We start from the raw sequence: 21,038 nt of genomic DNA on the forward strand, positions 1-21,038 counted from the left end.
CCACCGCAGAGGTGTTTTAAAGTCAAACGATAGTCCTTTATGATTGTGAAGACAACCTGATTTACTTACAGCTTGGGATGAGTTCATCTGATTTGTTGATATTTTGTTTCCTCGTCACGTAAATAAGAACACAGTCTTTGTGTGGTTGTGATTAAACATGTTAAAATTTACATTTTTATCTTGCCAAAACGAAGTTTTTGCAAGATATGTGAGTCAGCTTGTATGTTTTTTTTTTTTTGTTTGTAATCACGTATAAAAAATTCTGCAGAGCACAGTTATCATTGGAAATTTTTGTAACTTCGCATATCAGAGGCCGAGAGAGGTCCCTTTCAGCGCATAAAATTTTGAAGGTCAAAGGTCAAAGGTCAAGGTCACTTTGTCGCAAATCAGGGGAGTCGACGAAACCCTTATTTTTTGAGTTCGATTTAAATCGAATCGTCTCCAAACTTTATGGGAATGTTGTATATGGTGTGGCGCTCAGCTGATTAGTTTTTGGTGGCGATTGGCCTTGACCTTCATGGTTAGCGCCTTACGTCAAACATATTTGACCCCAAGGTCAAATTTTCAAGTTTTAGGAACCATATCGTGTAGTACCTCAAATTGAACACCTCGATGAGTGCTTTCTAGATATGTCAAGCTTGAGACATTATGACGTCATTTTGTGACGTTATGAGGCAAACACATATTTTTAATGGTGACTGAAGAACGATTCTCATCGGAATCTCTCGTAGGCAGATATTCCTCAAGGAGTCGCTCCTGGTGGATAGCAGCTCTGTTCACCTCAGTGTGACCTTAAAGAAGTCACACGTGGTCACCTTTTGGCAAGATACGGGTCACCCTGCGGGTGACATTGGTTTTATTCATTTGGTTGTTGATCCCACCGCAGGGGACATGACGAAAATGATTGTTCTTGCCCATTCTTGCCATGTGGTGATCACAACTACCAAGTTTGGTGAATTTCTGCCCATCTGTTGAGGAGGAGATAGTGTGACGGACGGACGGACAGACATACAGAGCCGATTACAATTCCCGCCTGTTTTTTCAAAAAGCTTCGGGATACTGAAGGAATTAAATTTCAATCAAAGCTCGTGCCTGAAATAAGAAAGGAGACGATGACTGCATGCTTATCGGACACTGCCGCTGATGATATATTTGTTGGAGATTTGTTTGAGTTTAAAAGCAATGTACAGCAATGGGTGTTACGATGCATGTTCCTCATCTTTCGATCCTCAGGTGAAACATCCCAACACAGTGTTACTCAGTCTGGCTTCAAACTGCCAACAGCTTCGCTCGCTCGATATGTGGGGATCCCGTTGGCTGACTGAGGTCGGATTGGCACACCTGACATCCCGTTGTAAGGATATCGAGGTACCTCGGCCAGGGAGAAACACAAATACAATGCTTGAAAGTTTCTGTTGTTGAATTAGGAGAAAGCGGTATATTTGGGACAAAGAAATTTAGTTTCACACGAAATGATGAAGATCGGTCATTATCACATCAAATATAATTTGTATCACAAGATGAGTGAAGTTGGAAGCTTTTGAACTTTTATTTTTTCCTCCATTGAAACAAGAACAATGTTGTCTGTTTTCACCTTTTCTCTGAAAGAATGTACATTTTCTGTGCAGCACCTGCAGCAATGGCAAGTTGTGTTTCAAAATGATATTCGTCGCATATACTTACAATATTGGGCCTTGCGACATACCTCCGACCGTTAGCTTAGCTGGCTTGCTCAGGTGGCCATTCTCTCATTTGGAGCCTGCTTGTTGAGGTTCGCTGCAAGGCCGACGGACTCGACTGGCGTCCAAACGACCATGGGTGCCCATCAAGTTGACCAATTCACCCATCTCACCCTCCCTCTCAAAGCAACCATCACACTCTTCCCCCTCCAATTTTCCCTCTCACCCTTCTCTCTCTAATCTCCCCCTCATTCCCTCTTCTTAAATTTGTCCCTCCACTCACATTCACAAAGCTGCCTTCTTCCCCTGCCCTCTCTCCTCCATCTCATCACTCCACCTCCTCAAATCCTCAACTTCCTTCTTCCCCCTCTCTTATGACTCTCCACTTTACCTCAACCCAGTACCACAGAGCCTTTTCTCCTCCTCATCCGGCCCCCTCCCCAAGCTCGTCTGCAATTCCCCACACTTTCAACAACTCTCCTTACCCCCCCTCCTCCTTTTTCCTACCCTCCGCACTCCCCTCCCTCTTCATTAACAGTGTGGAGCTCAAATATCCGGGGCCTTCACTCAAAACTTCACTTCACAGATCTTTCCATCCAAGTTGCCAGTGCCAAACCAGACATAATCTACCAAACAGAAACTTTCCTCCTTCAAGATGTCTCTGACTCCCTTATATCTCTCCCTGTTCACTCCCTCTTGCAGTATGACAGACCTGAGCCTCATCCTGGTGGAGGAGTTGCTCTCTTCATCAAAAACTCCATTCCTCACTCTCCATGCACTGCCCTCTCTCCCACACACCCCCATTAATACCTCTGACTACAGCTTCCCTCCACTCCCACCTCATGTTTTATGTGTACTGTACCATCCACCAAACAAGTGATGACTCCATTTACACCTCACTATCCGAAAACATGAACCAACTTCTATCTTCTCATCCGAACTCTCTTTTCCTCATATGTGGTGACTTCAATTGTCATCATTCCAGTTGGCTCGGTGTGGGTACTTCTCTTACCTGTCATGGCACTTTCGCAAAAAACTTCTGCGACTCATTGGGACTGACTCAATCGGTCAACTTCCCGACCCCTATCTCAACTAATGGTACTCCATCTCTTCTGGATCTGATTTTGACAAATTTCTCTGAAAATATCTGCTGCTCTTCCTCTGTTACAATCGATTCTTCTGGCCACGTGCTTTTCAAAGTGGACATCTCTCTGGCTGTTATCAGAGAACAAACTCAGCACCGTCGAGTCTGGCATTTCACTCAGGCTGACTGGCAGGGTCTCCAAGCATTGATCAAACTTCTAGACTGGTCTCCCATTGCTACTTTCATCGCCAACATTAACTCGTCCTCAGAATTCTTTCAAAGAAACTTGCTCTCCCTCATGCACAGATTTAGCCCCTCTCGTCTTAAGTTTTCCAACCCTTCCTTCCGCCCATGGTTCACTGAAGCTTGTGGCGAGACAGTTGTCCTGAAACAACTTGCCTTTGCTTCATGGAAAGGTAACCAACTGAGGGTAATCTCGGTTCCTTCCATAAATCTCAGAACAAGTGTGTGTCTACCCTTAGGAGAGCCAAAAAACAACATCTTTCTCATCTCAAGGCTGAACTCTCAAACTTCTCTCCCTCCTCCAAATCGTGGTGGCATCGAATCAAAACTGTTTCTGGGATATGTTCCCCCTACATCCCCTCCCTTACCTCAAATGGCGGCACTGCTGACACTGCGCGTGAGAAGACTGAATGCCTAAACTTGGTGTTTGCATTGACATCCTGTGTCCGAAACCCATCGCTTTCTGTACCCACCTTACCCAGTTGCACCCACCTGTCCCTGGACTCTTTGTCCTTTTCTCCTGACAAGGTGGAGAGTTTGCTGTCATACCTCGATTCAGATTCTGCAACCGGTCCAGACGGCATCAGTCCACGTGTCCTAAAAATCTGCTCCTCTGCTCTTACTCACCCTCTCTCTTCTATTCACCCTCTCATGTGCTCAAGGCCACTGCCATCTGCTTGGAAATCAGCAAACATTACCGCTCTGCATAAAAAGGTGCAAAAATAGATCCCTGCAACTGCAGACCAATCAGCCTTCTCTCAATCATCAGCAAGGTCATGTTATCCATCATTGCTTCAGACATTGAATCCTTACTCTTCTCCAATGGCTTGATTTCCAATCATCAATTTGGTTTCAGACCAAGTCACTCTGCCCTGGATATGCTGCTTCTGCGCTCACAGCGATGGATGGAGGTCCTCAATGCCGGACATGAAATCAGAGCCATATCCCGAGACATATTGCGTGCTTTTGACACGGTCTGGCACCCTGCTCTGCTCACCAAACTCCCTTTGTATGGTATCCAAGGCCATCTTCACTCATGGCTCGCAGACTTCCTCTCCTGTTGCAGCCAACGTCTGGCCCTAAGTGGAGTTCTCTCATCCCCTCTTCCTATCCAGGCTGGAGTTCCTCAAGGCAGCATTCTGGGCCCTGTTCTTTTTCTGCTTGTCATCAATGATCTCTCAGATTCTCTGGGAAATCCTCTTTTTCTCTTTGCTGTTGACTCCACCTTCTGCCGTACCATCTGTCATCCCTCAGATTGGCCGTTTGGACCTCACCCCCGGCCCCCCATATACTTTCTCAACAATCCTCTGGAAGAAGTCCTTTCATTCAAGCTTCTGGGTCTCACTATCTGCCATGATCTTTCCTGGGAAAGCGAGATTGTCGAGAAACAGCGGTCACAGACACACACACACACACACACACACACACACACACACACACACACACACACACACACACACACACACACACACACACACACACACACACACACACACACACACACACATTGCTGGAATTATAGACAGACTAGTACGTGCCCATAAAAAAATAAAAAAAATTTTTAATGAATAAATATTCAAACCGCGAGCAACAAACAACAACCACACAGGCCGTTTCTTCGCTCTTGCGTGCCCGTATGTGCGTGGCTCGGAAGTTCGCATATTATTCGCAGTTACGATTATTCGCAATTTAGTTTTAATACCCAATTATTCAATTCGCGCCAACGTATTTTACCTTTTCGCAATGTCGTGGCAAGGAAAAACAAAAGAGAAGAGAAGAGAGAGAAAAAAAAATTTACTTCCTGGTTTGGAGCATACCAGCACTCTGATGTTACCGATATTTATGCACCATCTAATATGAAAACGATCATAACTTGGGGCATTGTGTTTATCTATAAATGCACATAAGAAATCGAGAAATTATTAGAATACACGAAGTCATCATTATCCGGAAGCCCGTACGTTGTAACCCGTAATGGGGAACGCGGCTGAGCTTCCCTTCCCCATCGGCCACGCCCACGCAACAACGTGTCTTGTGATTGGTTTGGTAAATAAATGGCCATAACTTGGGAAGCACTTGTCCGATTAATATCAAACCTTGAAAAGGCACATCCACAGGGCCCCAGCAATATACCTGGCAAGTTTCAATTAGATCGGACCAGCAGTTCTCGAGAAAAACAGTGGTCACAGACACACACACACACACACACACACACACACACACACACACACACACACACACACACACACACACACACAGACACACACACACAAAGACACACACACAAAGACACACACACACACACACAGATTGCTGGAATTATAGATAGATGATGTCAAAGGTCACATGGTCAGTCTGTCATTTTAAATTGAAAAAATCAAATTCTTAAACAATCTTCTTCTCCGAACCCGCCTTACATACAGATCGACGAGAAACTTTATATATATTTTTGTGGCCACGGGTACCGAGACACCGGCTTGTCACTCAGGGGTATTCATCCCCAGTTGTCCTAGGAAGAGCCGGACCTGGGGCCACCGCTCACTATGAACGTTGTGGTACAGTGGGTTGTTTTAGAACCACGAACGCCACCCAGTTATTAACCATGAATTCCAGTGTCCACCGTTTAATTATTCCGTTTAACTGGAGGTCACGTGGTTACCTGAGCTGGGAGCGCGCCCTCGGCAAAGCACCAATGTTATCTCGATTAGATTTTAATTTGGGCGGCCGAGCGTTTTAACCGCTGGTGCGTGCCGAGTATTTGGTCAAATCAGTGGAAATTACCTCCCAGTCTATCGAGGTTCAGACAATGCCGGATCAATGGAAGGAAAGGACAGGTTGGAAATCAATAAATAATTTATTAATAATAAAATAATTAAATGAAAATAACTTTTTATTTTATGAGGTAAAAAAATGAATAAATTTCAAAGCAAAACCAATCAAAATGCTAGGAAAGAGACAAAGAGCAGATGCTTATCGAGGGTTGACTTGCAGCTAAACACAGACAAGGGTACCCAGCAGATCATTCGGAGGGGGGGGGGGAGAAGGGTCGTCTCGCTCAACAGAGAGAAGTTGTCCATTAAGTGAAAACATCCTGAAATGTGTGCGTGCGTGTCACGTCCGTCGCTAGCACCCAGCCTTGCCGTGCACCCTCTCGCGGACAGCCTTGAATGCCAGTCGACATCTGGGAGGGCACCGAGATCGTCTGTTGTGGGTTTAGACCCTGGTGCGGCGACACGGGCAGCTCCTCACACTTCATGAAACTGGTGACGTCCATTGACCCACACGGTCCGTCGGTGACCGACCCATGCCTCACTCGTTGTTGGCGCTGCTCACACCCACACATGCACCACACGCTCGCTTGCTCACTTCTTGCTCGCTTCTCTTCTCCTTATTTGCGCGCTTACACCCGCTTCTTGCTCGCTTCTCGCGCTTACTTCTCGGCTTGCAGAGTCCGCCCCAAGCTCACCCCGCCCCACTTGCGCACGGTTACAATGACGACCCGTGCGCTTTCAAAAAAGGCAGGCGTTGGCGCTCGCGAAAGAAATACGTGCAAAAACGTTGCTCAGGAAAAATATGGGTGGGCGTCAGAGCTCGCGAAAGAAATGTGTGTGATCGTATTCGTTGTGAAGAAATAAGCTTCCCACAACAGAGGGGATCTATTCTTTACCCTTCTCAACGCATCACATTTGAGATCCCATTAGACATGGGGATGGGGCTAATCTGAACATGCATTTTAGGAAATAACTTTCTGAGGACCTGGGTGTGTGGATGCATTCATCAGACCAGATTCTGAAATCCGTAACAATATTATCGACGAACCATGGTAGTTAAGGTTTGAGAGCAAAAACGTCTTAGTTCACATGTTGGTGCGGCGATATTTGATTGAAGTTAAAAGGTTTAAAAATCTTCTTCTGTGAAACCACTGAACCAACTGATGCAAAACTTTAGATGCATCATTGAGTCCCGAGGACATGATAAAAGTTTGATAACTAAAATGTGATCGGTCAAGTGGTTTCAGAGAAAATCATTTTGAAACGTTTTCCTTCAATCCAATATTGTTGACAAACCATGTGACCTTTGATGTCATTGTGATCACACCTTTTTCCCCATGGGTGATGGATATATCTAAAGTTTTGCTTCAATGAGTAAAGTGGTTCCAGAGAAATACATTTTTAAACGTTTTCCTTCCATCAAATATGGCCAGCAAACCTCGGGAACTATGACGTCAAACTGATCAAACTTCATTCCTCATGGCTCACATTTTTGGAAGCGTCCATGTGGAAACAACTGTTCGCAGTTATGAGTGGCAGTTCTTGGGACAAACTCGCCTTGAGAAATATAGTTTGATAAAAATGATAGAATAGGAGAGCATCGTCACCGCAATGGGCGGAGTAAGACGGCATCGTCATCGGAACAGGCGGCGTCGGATGGCATCGTCATTAGCACGAGTGTTGTCTGGCACCCGACACAACTACTCTCATTGTTGTTGTTCCGGCCTGGGGTTCTGGGCTCACCACGAGGGGAGCACTCGAGTTGCTCCCCAACACCCGGTCTTGAGGCCGCCGACCACAGGTAACTCCGTCATCCAATGGGCTGCAGTTCTTACACACCCATAGCCGCTTAATTTAAACTGCCGGCTTTGCAGGTTTATGCTTCTCTGTTTCCGCGATACCTTTCTTTTGGCACGGCAACCGAACTAGAGGCCACACTCTCGGCACCACACCTGGTGATCTTCTGAGCGGAGCAGGAAGGTGCAGCACCCGCGAATCGAGCAAATCAGTTGGGGTACAACTTCCCGTGAAACTAAACTTGCACAGTGTGTCGGACCAACAAAGGTTGTCCAACCAACAAAGGACCAACAAACTGAGACAGATTGGAAATATCAACAAATTATTATTTTTTTACACACACACAAGCAATCATTTACCAGCGTAACATTTTCATTACCTCCACCACCGAAGGTGGATGATGGTTCTGTTTTCATCCCTGTCGGTCTGTCTGTCTGTTTGCTTGTTTCTTTGTGAACAAAATATCTCAAAAAGTTGTGGCTGGATTCGGACGAAATTTGGTGTAGAGCTTGGGTGTGTGACACACGAGAAAATGATTAGATTTTGGTGAAGATCCACCTCCGGTTCTGGATCCGAGAAGTTTTTGAGTGATTCTTTGCCATTGAGAGATTGGGCCGAAAGCGACATAAAGCAGGATATCTCAAAAAGTTCTGTGCGGATTCGGACAAAACTTGGTGGATGAGTTGGTTGATTGACAAGAACAAGCCGATTAATTTCAGTTCATGTCCGAATCCATATCCGGACTATCAATGGGATACAAAACGTAAACTGATCAGCTTGGCGGAGGTATGCTCTCCACCGAGTGCCCTTCTAGTTTATACATCATTTATCTTGTGACTTTCAACAACCAACTCTCCTCCTCTCATCACACCCCCTTCCCTCCCCTTTCCTTTCTTCCTTCCAGTATCGTACTGTGTCATGTTATTTTGTCAAGTTATATTTTTTTGGAAACACTCGAGTGGCTCCAATTCCTCTCCAATTGTACAATACGGGACTTGAATGAATGGGAATTAAAAAAAACTGCACACAATACTTATGTTGATTTAATTGCTCCACACAGGACCTGGACCTTGGCTTCTGTACGAATGTGCGGGCAGGCGGTGGTGTTCTCGGTGAGATGGTGCGAGAGCTGCCCAGACTGCGTCGACTGGTGTTAACGGCTAACTACTCCATCAATGACACTGACCTCAAATCGCTCGCCAATCACTGCCCTTTACTGGAGAAGCTGGACATACTGGGTATGGTAATTGAGGAGATTATGAGAATTGATGTGGATGGATCTAAGAGGGTCACAGAGGTTGCTCGATGTGGAAGGAAAATAAAAATTGCAAGTAGAAACGAGAATGGCACTTGGGAGTGTACCTCCTCCAGGCGGAACCGTTTACGTTTTGTGGTCCATTGATAGGCTGGATCTTCATTGGGACCTGAACCAAAATCTTATCGGCTTGTTCTTGTCACCACCACAACTCATCCACCAAGTTTCATCCGATTCCGTCCATATAACGTTTTGAGATATCGGTTTTGACCCCCGATCTCTCAATGGTGAAGAACCACTCAAAAAAAATTCTTGTATCCGGTTCCAGATCTTCACCAAAATTGAATCATTTCGTCCTTATATCTGTGTGCGTGTGGCAGGCGCTTCACACGTGACCACTGGAGGGATTTTTCACCTGCTCGATACCTGTGGGCATATGCGCTTCCTTGACGTTTCCTTCTGCTTCCCGGTGGATGAGGACATGGCCGTCCAACTGGAACATCGCTTTCCACACGTCTACATCAAGTACACTCGCTTCCAGTGAGGTCACATGACCCGTTCAGAGCCGCACACACCTGAGGAGCACTCTGATCCATGCATGAGAAACCGATTGTGTCATATCGGTGATGATCGTCCAAATGCTGAACTTAATTAGAACCAAAGCTTCAAGTGTAGTGTTATCATGACGTTTAATTTTTTTGTTAATGAGAAATCAACTGAAAGGATTACTTTTATTGATCAATAGAATCCACCAAACGTTCAAATTGATCAACTTTGTGCCAATCAATGTTACCAAACTCACAACACCCTTTTTGGAGTGTTATTCTTTCACCTTTCACCCCTACAGATTTTGACAACAGATGCAAACACTCTTTGTTTGATTTTCTCCATGGTCCAAGGTTCGTCGAGTATTTTCGGACCTCCCTGGGAAGAGGTCCAAAATGTATCACGTTCCTCCATCACGATCGGTTTCGTCGTGGAATGTTCTGTTGACAAGGCCTTCAGCTGAGCGAAGGTTTTCCATGTTGGCAGGGCTGGGTCACACAAGTTCTTCACTAACTTGAACTCATCTGGTCCCACAACGACCAAAAATAAACTCGCCCGCAGATCTTCATCAATCCGGTTTGCCGCCAAAAACGCGTCACATCTGTCCGTGTGTCTTCCTCGAACAACTCCACTCTTTCCTCGAAAGGCCCAATATTCCCCAATGGACGGTTCGCCAGTGTGTAATTTGCACAGATTGCTGGAGATAGCTCTACGCATACTCTTGAAAGGTCAGGTATGGGAGCAGCGCGTCTCTGCGTCGACTTCCCGCGTGATACTCCAGGGACAACCGTCTGGCCATCTCCCGGGCAGATGCCTGGCCCATCCCCCATCTCCTTGAGACGGTTGGCTGGCCAGTCGGTTGTTCGGACGTTCAGTTGGTTGGTCGGTCAGTCGGTTCGCAGGTCGGACAATCGGTTAGTTGGTTAGACGATCATTCGGTTTGTTGGACGGTCGGTTGATCGGACGGTCGGAGCTCATTTTAATGTTCCCCATCCCACACATTGTCGTGGGGGGGGGGGGTGGGCGGACAAAATCATGAAGTAAACAGAATTAAACTATGAACAATGAGAAAATCGACATCATGCAAATAATTCGAGTGCAAGACACAAACTCGAACGAACGAACAACCCGTGACGTCGTGAACAAACTATGACGTCACCTGGAATATGCAAATCCAAACAGAATGTCGATGTGTGGCGCGTATCGGTTTCAGTTAACTATGCTGTGTACCAAGGCACGGAAACTAATCAGGCGTACCTGTGGGACTGACCCTGAGGGAGGCCCCTCACAGAGGGGTGGATGGGGCTGTGTGGGAGACCCCCACAGAGGGTTGGGCGGGGGAGTGTGGGAGGCCCCCCAGAGAGGGGTGGGCGGGGGAGTGTGGGAGGCCCCCCAGAAAGGGGTGGGCGGGGCCTTGCGGGAGGCCACGCAGATAGGGTGGGAGTGCAGGAGGCCCCCCAGAAAGGGGTGGGCGGGGCCGTGCGGGAGGAGGCCCCCCACAGAGGGGTGGGCGGGGGAGTGTGGGAGGCCCCCCAGAGAGGGGTGGGCGGGGCCGTGTGGGAGGCCCCCCAGAGAGGGGTGGGCGGGGCCGTTTGGGAGGCCACGCAGATAGGGTGGGAGTGCGGGAGGACCCCAAGAAAGGAGTGGGGGGTGTGTGGGAGGCCCTCCACAGAGGGCGGGGCCGTGTGGGAGGCCCCACAGAGAGGGTGGGAGTGCAGGAGGCCCCCAAGAAAGGAGTGGGCAGGGGAGTGCGGGAGGCCCCCAAGAAAGGAGTTGGCAGGGGAGTGCGGGAGGCCCCCAAGAAAGGAGTGAGCAGGGGAATGCGGGAGGCCCCCCACAGAGGGGCGGGCGGGGGCATTCCCCGACATTCTCGATCCAATTTCAACCATCGCAGGACAGGTTGGTGAGAAATCCAATTGTAAAAAGAGTGAAAGTGTAAAATGTCACACAGGCACGATGGGCCAGCTGGCCAGTTCATCGGTTTCATTTGTTTGCAGATATCACCACAACACCGATTTAATACGGGAAACGTGGCAAATCTAGATCAAGGAAAGCTTCAAAACAAGTAAAATGTGCAATGACAAGATTAAAGAAGGTTTTTCAGTGATTTAATAAAAGAACGTGATGACGTCATCTGAACCGAGCACAAGCCGCCATTTCCGCACGTTGGGGGCGGAGTCAACAGCCAATTCTCATCACGTGTTCCTGGTCACGAGGTTTGCCAAAAAAGATCGAGTCGGCCTTGATACAGGTGGAGGGAGGCCTCACAAGGTGTTCGTCTTTCCTTCCTTCACCTCAACCCTGCAGGTCGTTGAGCATCACCTCAGTTTCCTTTCTGGACAAACAACAATGAACCGAATTGGAGGACGTTGGCGGCGTCGACGTCGTTCGTTCCGGTGAGGACGGGTTTCTTCAGGGCGGGAAATTTAAATATCGGATGTTGCAGCTGAAGTCGTCGTCACTTCGCTGACGTGTTTAAACAAATGACGTCATGTTGTTCTTCACGAACATTCTCCTCCATTCACTCCATCATTATCCTGAGGTGATCTCACATCTGATTTTCAGTCAGATCACGTCTTCTTCTTCCTCTCCATCCATTCTCGCTGATGATATTTTTCACGAGCAAATACAATCGGTCACTTTGTTGAGGGAAACATTAAGTTGGGGAGAAGAGGAGGGAGAGGGGATGGAGGGGAGTGATAGAGAGAGGAGGGCGAATGGGAGTCGGCCATTTTAGTCAATAAAACCCTGGATCGAACATGTCCTCCACCATTTCTCACACATTCATGCTCTGATTTTGTTCAAACTTTCCATAACAAGAACACACGATGTAATACACTTGTACCAAACTTTATTCTGCGATCTGATCAAAGATGGCCCATTGGGAGACTGGCAGCCCCATACTTGTTTTAAATAAATATGGGCTCGCCCTTCAACTCCGACAGCAAAATTACTAATACAACGGGGGCGATGACATTTTATGTGTTTTTTCCTTGATAACAAGGGAGGGGAAATATTTGCAAAGACAGAACAAAGGATACAGTGTGGAATTCTCCTGATACAACGAACTGACACTCTTTACTAATACTAAGACAGGCACCATCAGAAACATACTCCGAGTAAAGTTGGAGAGCAACAGAGAGAGAGAGAGAGAGAGACAGAGAGAGAGAGAGAGAGACAGTGTGAGAGAGAGAGAGAGAGAGAGAGAGAGAGAGAGAGAGAGAGAGAGAGAGAGAGAGAGAGAGAGAGAGAGAAAGAGAGAGACACAGAGAGAGAGACACAGAGAGAGAGAGAGAGAGAGAGAGAGAGACAGAGAGAGAGACAGAGAGAGAGACAGAGAGAGAGACAGAGACAGAAAGAAGGAAAGTACTAGAGGGTACTCTTTTGTCCCTGGTGTGGATGACTGGCCCCTGCTTCCCATTCACTTAGGAGAGGGAGAAGGAGAGGAAAACTGAGGGTGTCTCAGGTGCGTGGTCGGAGGAGGTGCAATGAAATGCAGATGAGGTGCAGAGAAGGTAAAATGTAAAGAGGTGAGTGTCTGTGGGGTTGCTCAGAAAGAACAGTTATCGGAACTTTCCCTCGTCGATTACCCTTCAGTGTCCACAGCATACGACACAGAATCTGTGAGGAGATAGCTGTTGGAGAAGAGAGAAGAAGCAGATCTCTCTCTCTCTCTCTCTTTCTCTCTCTCTCTCTCTCTCTCTCTCTCTCTCTCTCTCTCTCTCTCTCTCTCTCTCTCTCTCTCTCTCTCTGCCGAAGACGGCCGACCTGCCTCCGTTGAGAGAGTGAGGGATCCAAAGAATCAGCTTTATTGGGGGAGATACCAATTGTCCTAAAAGCCTTGGTTTCCACAGCGTGAAGTCAAGCGAGATGTGAGGCATACGTACCACCATTGAGGGGAGAGAACTACTGCATCAGGCTGAGGATGGAAGCTTTGTACGTGCTTACATCATTGCCCTGCATAAAAAAGGTGCAAAAACAGATCCCTGTAACTACAGACCAATCAGCCTTCTCCCAATCATCAGCAAGGTGATGGAATCCATCATCGCTTCAGACATGAAATCCTTCCTCTTCTCCAATGGCTTGATTTCCGATCATCAATTTGGTTTCAGACCAGGTCAATCTTCACTGGATATGCTGCTTCTGCTCTCCCAACAATGGATGGAGGTCCTCAATGCCACACAGGAAATCCGAGCCGTATCCCTGGACATATCACGTGCTTTTGACACAGTCTGGCACCCTGCACTACTCACCAAACTCTCTTCCCATGGTATTCAAGGCCATCTCCACTCATGGCTCGCAGACTTCCTCTCCTGTCACAGTCAACGTGTGGCCCTAAATGTAGTTCTTTCATCCCCTCTTCCTGTCCAGGCTGGAGTTCCTCAAGACAGAGTTCTGGGCCCTGTTCTTTTTCTGGTTTTCATCAATGATCTCTCGGACTCTCTGGAAAATCCTCTATTTCTCTTTGCCGACGACTCCACCCTCTGCCGTACCATCTGTCATCCCTCAGACCGGCAAGCAGCAGCTTCTTCGCTCACTGCAGATCTGGATAAAATCACAAACTGGTCCAACACGTGGAACATGTCTTTCAATCCAGACAAATCTCACACTCTCACGATGTCTCTTCGAAAGGACCATTTAGAAAAACCCCCCATCCACTTTCTCAACAATCCTCTGGAAGAAGTCTTTTCTTTCAAGCTTCTGGGTCTCACTATCTGCCATGACCTTTCCTGGGAAAGTCACATTTCCAACCTCGCCTCAAAAGCCAGTCGCCGACTGGGAATCCTCCGTCGTGCAAAGTCCTTCCTCGGCCCTCTTGAGCTCCTGACCACTTATAAAGCTTTTGTCCGTAGCCTGATGGAGTACTGCTCTCCCCTCTGGGCTGGTGCTCCTGCCTCCCACCTTTCTCGGCTTCACACTGTGGAAACCAGGGCATTTAAGATCATCGGCATCTCCCGCAATGAAGCTGAGTCTTTGGGCCTCTCACTCAATCACCGCAGGTTGGTCGGTGGTCTTTCTGTCTTCTACCGACTCCTCTCCAGCCTCGCCCCCCCCTGCTCTCTCTCTGCGATTTGTCCCCACCACATTTCCACAGGGCGCTCAAGGTCATTCCAACAACCCCCTTCTGGTAAAACCACCAAAATCACGAATCACTGCTCATCTTCACTCTTTCATTCCTCTTTTTTCCCGCCTTTGGAATAAACTTCCTCACTCTAATCTTTCCCATTGTTTCTTGTTTCTGATAACAAGTGCAATTTTGAAATGACCACGTGATCTTCATGAACTGGATCACGATTGTGGATTTCATTCCGCAATTGTGGATTTGTGGACTGCAGTACGCAATACACTTGCATGTTGAGCCTGCTCTGCACTTCCTGTTCAACAGGACCAGGAAAAACCAACGGCAACGGCATGCACCCAGACTGCAGGAAGACCCTGAAGGTTTGTTCCCGCAGCCTCCTCATCCTGAGCTGTCCCAATACGTGAGCCAAGTTCTTGACCTGAGCTCCCAGTATGGAGGATACAATTCCATGAGCAACGTGGAGGGTCCACCGAACATATTTTCCCTCTACGAGGACTTCCTGCACGTGCCCGTGCCGGGAACATGTGGGTCGTGGTGGGACCGCTTGTCCCGATGGACACCAGGACGTTGTCCCAAGAATCCCGAGTGGTTTAAAAGCCAGGATTTCATCGAGTTACTTTTCGACGAGCCCGTCTTCCCGACCGGGGTCTTGGTGTTGGAGACGTACCACCCTGGACATGTGGTTCGGATACTGGCCATGTCACTCGATGAAGGTGAAGACTCTGCTGTGTGCAGGTACCAATGACCCTTTTGGTTTAAATCTCAAACGGTTTTTAAAGTATTTATCCTCGTGAATCCAAAAGGAATGAAACGACAAATTATCGTTTGCTTTCGGAGTATGTTGAGCCTCTGACGGGCCGTACATGATGATCATGGGATTTCACTGACATATTCGTTGTTAAAATGGATTTGTTACCTGGTTTTTATAACATTTGATCTTCAGGTGGTGGACAAAATATTGGAAACCCCTGGGTTAATGAGTGTATATTGAAAGCAACGGCTTAAACACAGGTGTGGTCCACGTGTTAATAACGCAACTGACATCCCAGCATGCTTCGGGTCATGTGTAAAATGCTGCACCGGCCTGGTTGTTGAAAATTATGGCTGGCATGGCTGCAAGAGGAGAAACCTCAGTGATGAGTTGGTCCCCCTTTTAGTAGCTTGTTTGCCTTGTTGTATTTATTCTTCGTTCTTTATTTTCTCCCGATCTCATCTGTTGGGTAATCGATCTATCTACCCTTATTGTCAGGTTTTCCGTCGTTATGTCTGTCTGTTGGGTCGTCGATCTCGTCGGAAAAAAAAAAAAAGTTCAGATTTGTTCTTCCCTTATTATCAGTATTTAAAATGGCGATTTCAGTTGATACAATGGCGATTTCGATGAAACTTGGTTGGTAGGTTCATACCATGACCTGGTTGTGTGCAAATGAGAACCGTTGCTATGGACACCACCGTTGCCTAGCAACGGGCCTTTGAAATTTTCAAAAAAAATTAAAATATCGAAATTCAAAAATCAAACCATGATCGTTTGTAGGCAACACATTCAGCCTCCTTGACAAAAAAAATTCAGCCCGCTCCCATGAAAACTGTCGGAGAAGATCGACTTTGAATGAACCCTGGTCGAAAACAATAAAAACAACGACGTTCGTTATATCTCAGAAACTGTGAGTCAGATCTAGATGAAACTGGTATGGTAGGTTCATGTTATGTCCTAGTTATGTGTGAGAAAGAACTGTTGCTATGGACGCTTTTGTTGGCTCGTAACGGCTGAAAAACTACTAAATTCGACTTGATCGACTACCCATGTCCGCCTACCGGCTTGTTTGTTTATCTTTTACTTTTTCTCTGGTTCGTCTTGTATTTTCGTTCATCTTTCCCTTCCTACTTTTCCCCAACCTTCCTCCTGTCTGGGAGGCCTTGTCCACCGGGAAGGAAGTTCGCCTCACGCTTCCTTGACACCACCTCACTCCCTCCCCCCCTCCCCTCTTTTCTAGTGTTGTCCCTGCCCTCCTCAGGACTCTGGCTGGGCGAGCAGGTGCCATAACTGCGTCCGATTCAAGTTTGAGAAAGCAGGACCCGTTCCACCAAGTACGGAATTGTTAGGCCTGCTGGAGTTCAAGGCTCAGGATTTTTTTTTGTTCCCCATTGGCCCGCGGATTTGAGGTACCCTCTCATTCAGCTGAAAGGCTTACCGACTTTTTGGTGAGTTGGACTGCTGCTCGGTCAACGGGGTCTCTGGCTGAATGGGCAGTCGAAGTCCTCTCTGACCATCAGAGGGTAGTGACGGCCATCCTCCACAATGAGAGTGTTACTGATCATGATGTGCAGTATTGGTTGGCTTGATATGTTGAAGTGAAGACCCCACCATGATATATCTCAAATAGTCTGGGTGTTTGGACCGGGACTCGGCAATATCGGGTTAAGTTTCAGGTCAAGGAGGAGGGGACGGTGACTCACATCCCTTATGGGATAATCATTGGGATCGACCCTGGACCGTAATAATCATTGGAATGGATGCCACAGATGCGGACAGGATAACAATTCCCCCATCCACAGAGCATGTGTGATCAACCAATGGTTTGATGAACATGACACTGATGTTATCCACATGTCATGGCTTTCTCAGTCTCCAGATCTGAACCCAATCGAGCATTGATGGAATATTGAGGAACGACGTCTGAGACAGCGTTTCCCTCCTGAAGGGAACGATCCCTCTTGAAGAATGCCAGACCTTGCTGGACTCGATGCCACGGCACATATTTGCCGTACCGGCCGCACGTGGTGGCCCAACGCCCTGTAAAGTGACTTTACATTGGTGGTTTCATTTTTTTGTCCACTACCTGTACGTTTTTAACATGTCCCTTCCCTCCTCCAACTCTCAGTTGTCCACAGTGAGGCTCGTAAGGCCACTCACGGGTGGCTAAAAGGGTCCACTGAAGAAGCAGTGAGTGATGCTACATCCTCTGCCTCCCATCATCCCAATTCCCCCCCCTGAAATCCGTGAATTGAAGTTCTCCAATTTGAAGACCGCTTCGTGGTCGACAAATCCAAGTGATTGAATGCTTTTCCGGATCTCACATGGAGATGTACCCAGAAAGCCTGGTGTTGGCTTTATGGTTAAGGTGGCTGGTTTGAGATCTCAGGTTGAAATAACACCAGGTGGGTTGACTCAGCCTGTCATCCTTCTTCGGTCGGCAAAATGAGTACCAGTTTACTATTAATAGGGGCAATGCATCATTGGCACAGTTCAGGAAATTATGCAACCAGCAGCCAGAGACTGCATACGAATCAATAACAACATGTACCTTGTCTCGTTGCCATCTGCACTTGTTTCAATCACACAATGAAGGAGTTGTTTAGCTTTCACACCATGAGAGTGTGGATGTGGTGTGGTGTGGTATGTGGTATGTTGTTTTTCCACTCAACTGCAGTGTGGGAGTAATAGAGATGTTGTAAAGTTAACCTCTTTACCATAAATGTCCTATTGTACTTGTTCTTTGTCCTAATACAGCACAGGGCTTCAGGTAAGGCTGAGGGTGCGGTGGTGCCACTGATGCAGTGCCCTATGCTAGTTGTGGCAGGAATTTGTAACTTGACCATGGTGTTGGTAATAGCTCACCTCCTCTTCACGAAGACACCATGGGCTCTTTGCCGTCCATCCGAGGGACGACACACACATTGATGAATCACCTTGCCTGTGAAACATCAGGATGGCAGTTCGTAACTGGGTCGGGATTCAAACCCCAGCTCGATGGCTTGAAGGTGAGTGTGCGTACCTCTGGAGTCGAGACCATCCTGTCCGTGACCGAGACCCCTATTGCACTGCAAGATCTTCATCCTCAAGCCATTACTTGTCACACAGCTAACGGGGATCGTTGTGTAAATTTTGAATACAACATCAAGTTTCATTCATTTATTTGTAAATTTATTTTATAATGGGAGTCATGTCCTTTTACACATCCGTTTGTATCACATTGGAGATGTTTGACATGAGCCGTACCCGAATACACAATGTCTACTTCATAGTAAAATCAAAAGGACACCCCTCAAAAGGTTTACTTTGGTGATGTATGATCCAGGTGGCAGACGCTGTGGTCCGGCCATGCAGACACCAATCTTTCACCAAACGACCCGTTCACATTTTTCCCACCGATACAACCACCGGGTTTTGCGACGAACGTCCTCCGTCTGGAGTTCAGTTGCTCCCTGAACGCTTACCACATGGAACTGGCCGCTGTCGTTCTGTACGGTATCCCGGTGGACATCATGCTACCAAAGAAGAGCAAGAATGAAGAACTTGCTGAGTCAGAAAGTCTTCAGCAGAAACAAAACAGGATGGAAAGATGTAGGAGACGAGATATGGTTAAACAGATGGAGGAAGAAAGGAGGGCACACTTAGAGGAAGAGAAGCTTTCCCCCTTCACAAATAATGGATATTTCGACCTTTTACCTTTCGAGGTGAGCATGTGAACCCCGACTCGTCATCTCCTCTTCTTATTTTAAAACTTGGTTTTCCAGATCACATCATCTCATTGTTTGGCTTCAGAATGGTTTCAGACGATGGCGTCAACATTGTAATGGCTGTCCAAGTCTGTTTGTGTTTGGAAGCCTTGATGACTTCACTAGTGGTGACCTGTGTTGTTTTAAGAGTTCCTGGTTTATCATTTGATGGACATCCTTGACTATCTGGACAGTGACAGTTGGTCAGGTTGATGCACTGACAATGAAATCGATGTTTTTTTTTGCTGCCTTACTTCCACAACAGATTATCGAAATTATTTTATCTCACCTGACACTCCCTGAGCTGTGCTGCCTCGCTCAATGCAGCCGTACCCTGCGGAACTGCTGCTACAACCCTTCCGTGTACAAACACCTGGACCTCAAGCCTTTCTGGCCATCTCTATGCGAGGAGGACCTTCTGGCTTTAAAGCCTCGTCTCACCCATGCACGCTCGCTCGGTCTCTCATGGACTGGAAACGATGGAAGATTCAGTTCTATGGTCCTTGGAAAGTGAGTAATTGAATGCAAAGTTAGTAATCGATGTGAACCGTCTCCACTTCTCTTTCATTCTGATCAGTTTCCTCTCCTGTCTCCTTTCTTACCGCTTCTCCGATCACCATCAAACTTAGTGGACATAATTACCAGTTACAATTTTGCTTTCAGGATATAAATTTACTGACCACTCTTCAGTTTATCCAGGTTGACCCGATCAAAAGTAGAGTTTTCTCAAAGCGTTTCCCATTGCATCACGGAATTGTTACTGCTGCTGTTTTTATTTCGTTTAATTAATTTTTGTGTGGCCCTTCTGTCCTTTCAAATCATATACCATGTCCTCAGCAGTCCTTGACAGGTGGCTCTTCCGACGTCACGATGCTATTGGGTGGTTGGAGTTGTCCAGTCCTCACGTCCGATCACATCGCTTCCCATCACCATTCCTTGGCGGTTGTATCCAACTGCTATTAATAAGCTTGGTCACCCGATCATGTTCGAGTTATTTACACTTTGGGAAACCATCAATGAGATCGATTTGTGAAGTTGTTGCAAAAACAAAAAACCAACAGAAAAAATACCCGTGAGTGCACCACGGCAGTGAAGGGCCAAACGGCCTGGTTTCTTTCTTTGAGTTTAATTCCTTCATTTTCAGACTTACAAACACACACACACACACACACACACACACACACACACACACACACACACACACACACACTCACAAAAATCCTTGCAGCGGTTCGAGGGGTTCTTCACCGAACCTGACCCTGGGAACCCCCAGTAAGTTTGCAAAATTTGGTAGGGATTGGCCTCACCGTTTTTTTCCCATGATTTTCGGACCGGCACAAACATACATACATACAGAGAATTTATTTGGGGGAGCTAGAGGAGGTTGGATTTGTTGGTGGGTTCTTTCCTTGACCTGACCCTTGGAACCACGAGCAAGGATGTTAAAGTTGGTGGGGATTGGCCCATCCGTTTCTTTTTGTTTGGGTATTTCCATATGTGTCGTCCATCGGTAATTTAAACATCCATGTACCCCGAGACGCCTAAAATATCAAACAATATCCGAAACGCACAAATGAAAAAAAAAAATTTTCGTGTCAGTTGTCGGCTGCTGATAAGTCCTGCACTGTTGATAAGTTTAATTCCTGAGTTTAAATTTTGTAATTTGGCTCAGATTGACGAATCGTGAGGTAATGGCATATGCGGAAATGAAATAATGTGACGAATGCTGGTGTGTTTATAATCATTACAATGTACCCAGTGATTCCTCAGTATGATGATCAGGCAATCGATGATACGAGTGAGGAAAGTGAAAAAATAACTTTATCGTTGAGAAACCATTGCGGCCTGTTCCAAGTTAAGGCATTGTTGAGCAGGCTAAAAAAAATAGCTGGAAAAGGATATAATTATTTAAGGCTGTCAATTTTTTTTCAAAAGGGGTGTTTTAATTAAACCAAACACCCTGTGATCACCAATGCACTCCCTCGGAGTTCCCTTCGTATGCATGCAAAGTATCAGGTTGGGAGGTTTCATGGTTTTGAAGTTATGGAGGACACACACACTGTCACACATCGTGACATTCATT

At 46.8% G+C, this 21,038-nt stretch overlaps 1 protein-coding gene across 34 annotated transcripts in view; it reads left to right on the top strand.

Moving 5' to 3' along the window:
• Positions 1–21,038, top strand: part of LOC147006619 (F-box/LRR-repeat protein 4-like) — a 159,761-nt gene that overhangs the window by 49,738 nt on the left and 88,985 nt on the right. For 12 of the 34 annotated variants that reach the window (XR_015054703.1, XR_015054712.1, XR_015054710.1 and 9 more), the window contains exons 1-4: positions 11,132–11,771; positions 14,762–15,193; positions 18,535–18,913; positions 19,221–19,465. The exons of 3 other annotated variants lie outside the window; for them this stretch is intronic. Coding sequence is in view for 20 of the 31 variants with exons in the window: in XM_085868343.1 (XP_085724469.1) it covers positions 11,500–11,771; positions 14,762–15,193; positions 18,535–18,913; positions 19,221–19,465 (1,328 nt within the window). In the remaining 11 variants the exon portion in view is untranslated. Of the gene's footprint in view, positions 1–9,232; positions 9,370–11,122; positions 11,772–14,761; positions 15,194–18,119; positions 18,914–19,220; positions 19,466–21,038 lie in introns of those variants that run through there. 19 more of the 34 variants (XM_085868344.1, XM_085868361.1, XM_085868360.1 and 16 more) reach the window with 6 other exon arrangements.

Source organism: Eptatretus burgeri, unplaced genomic scaffold (assembly GCF_056783735.1).
Source record: "Eptatretus burgeri isolate ZD-2024b unplaced genomic scaffold, Ebu_testis_v1 Ebu_testis_scaffold_3160, whole genome shotgun sequence".
Classification (NCBI taxonomy): domain Eukaryota; kingdom Metazoa; phylum Chordata; class Myxini; order Myxiniformes; family Myxinidae; genus Eptatretus; species Eptatretus burgeri.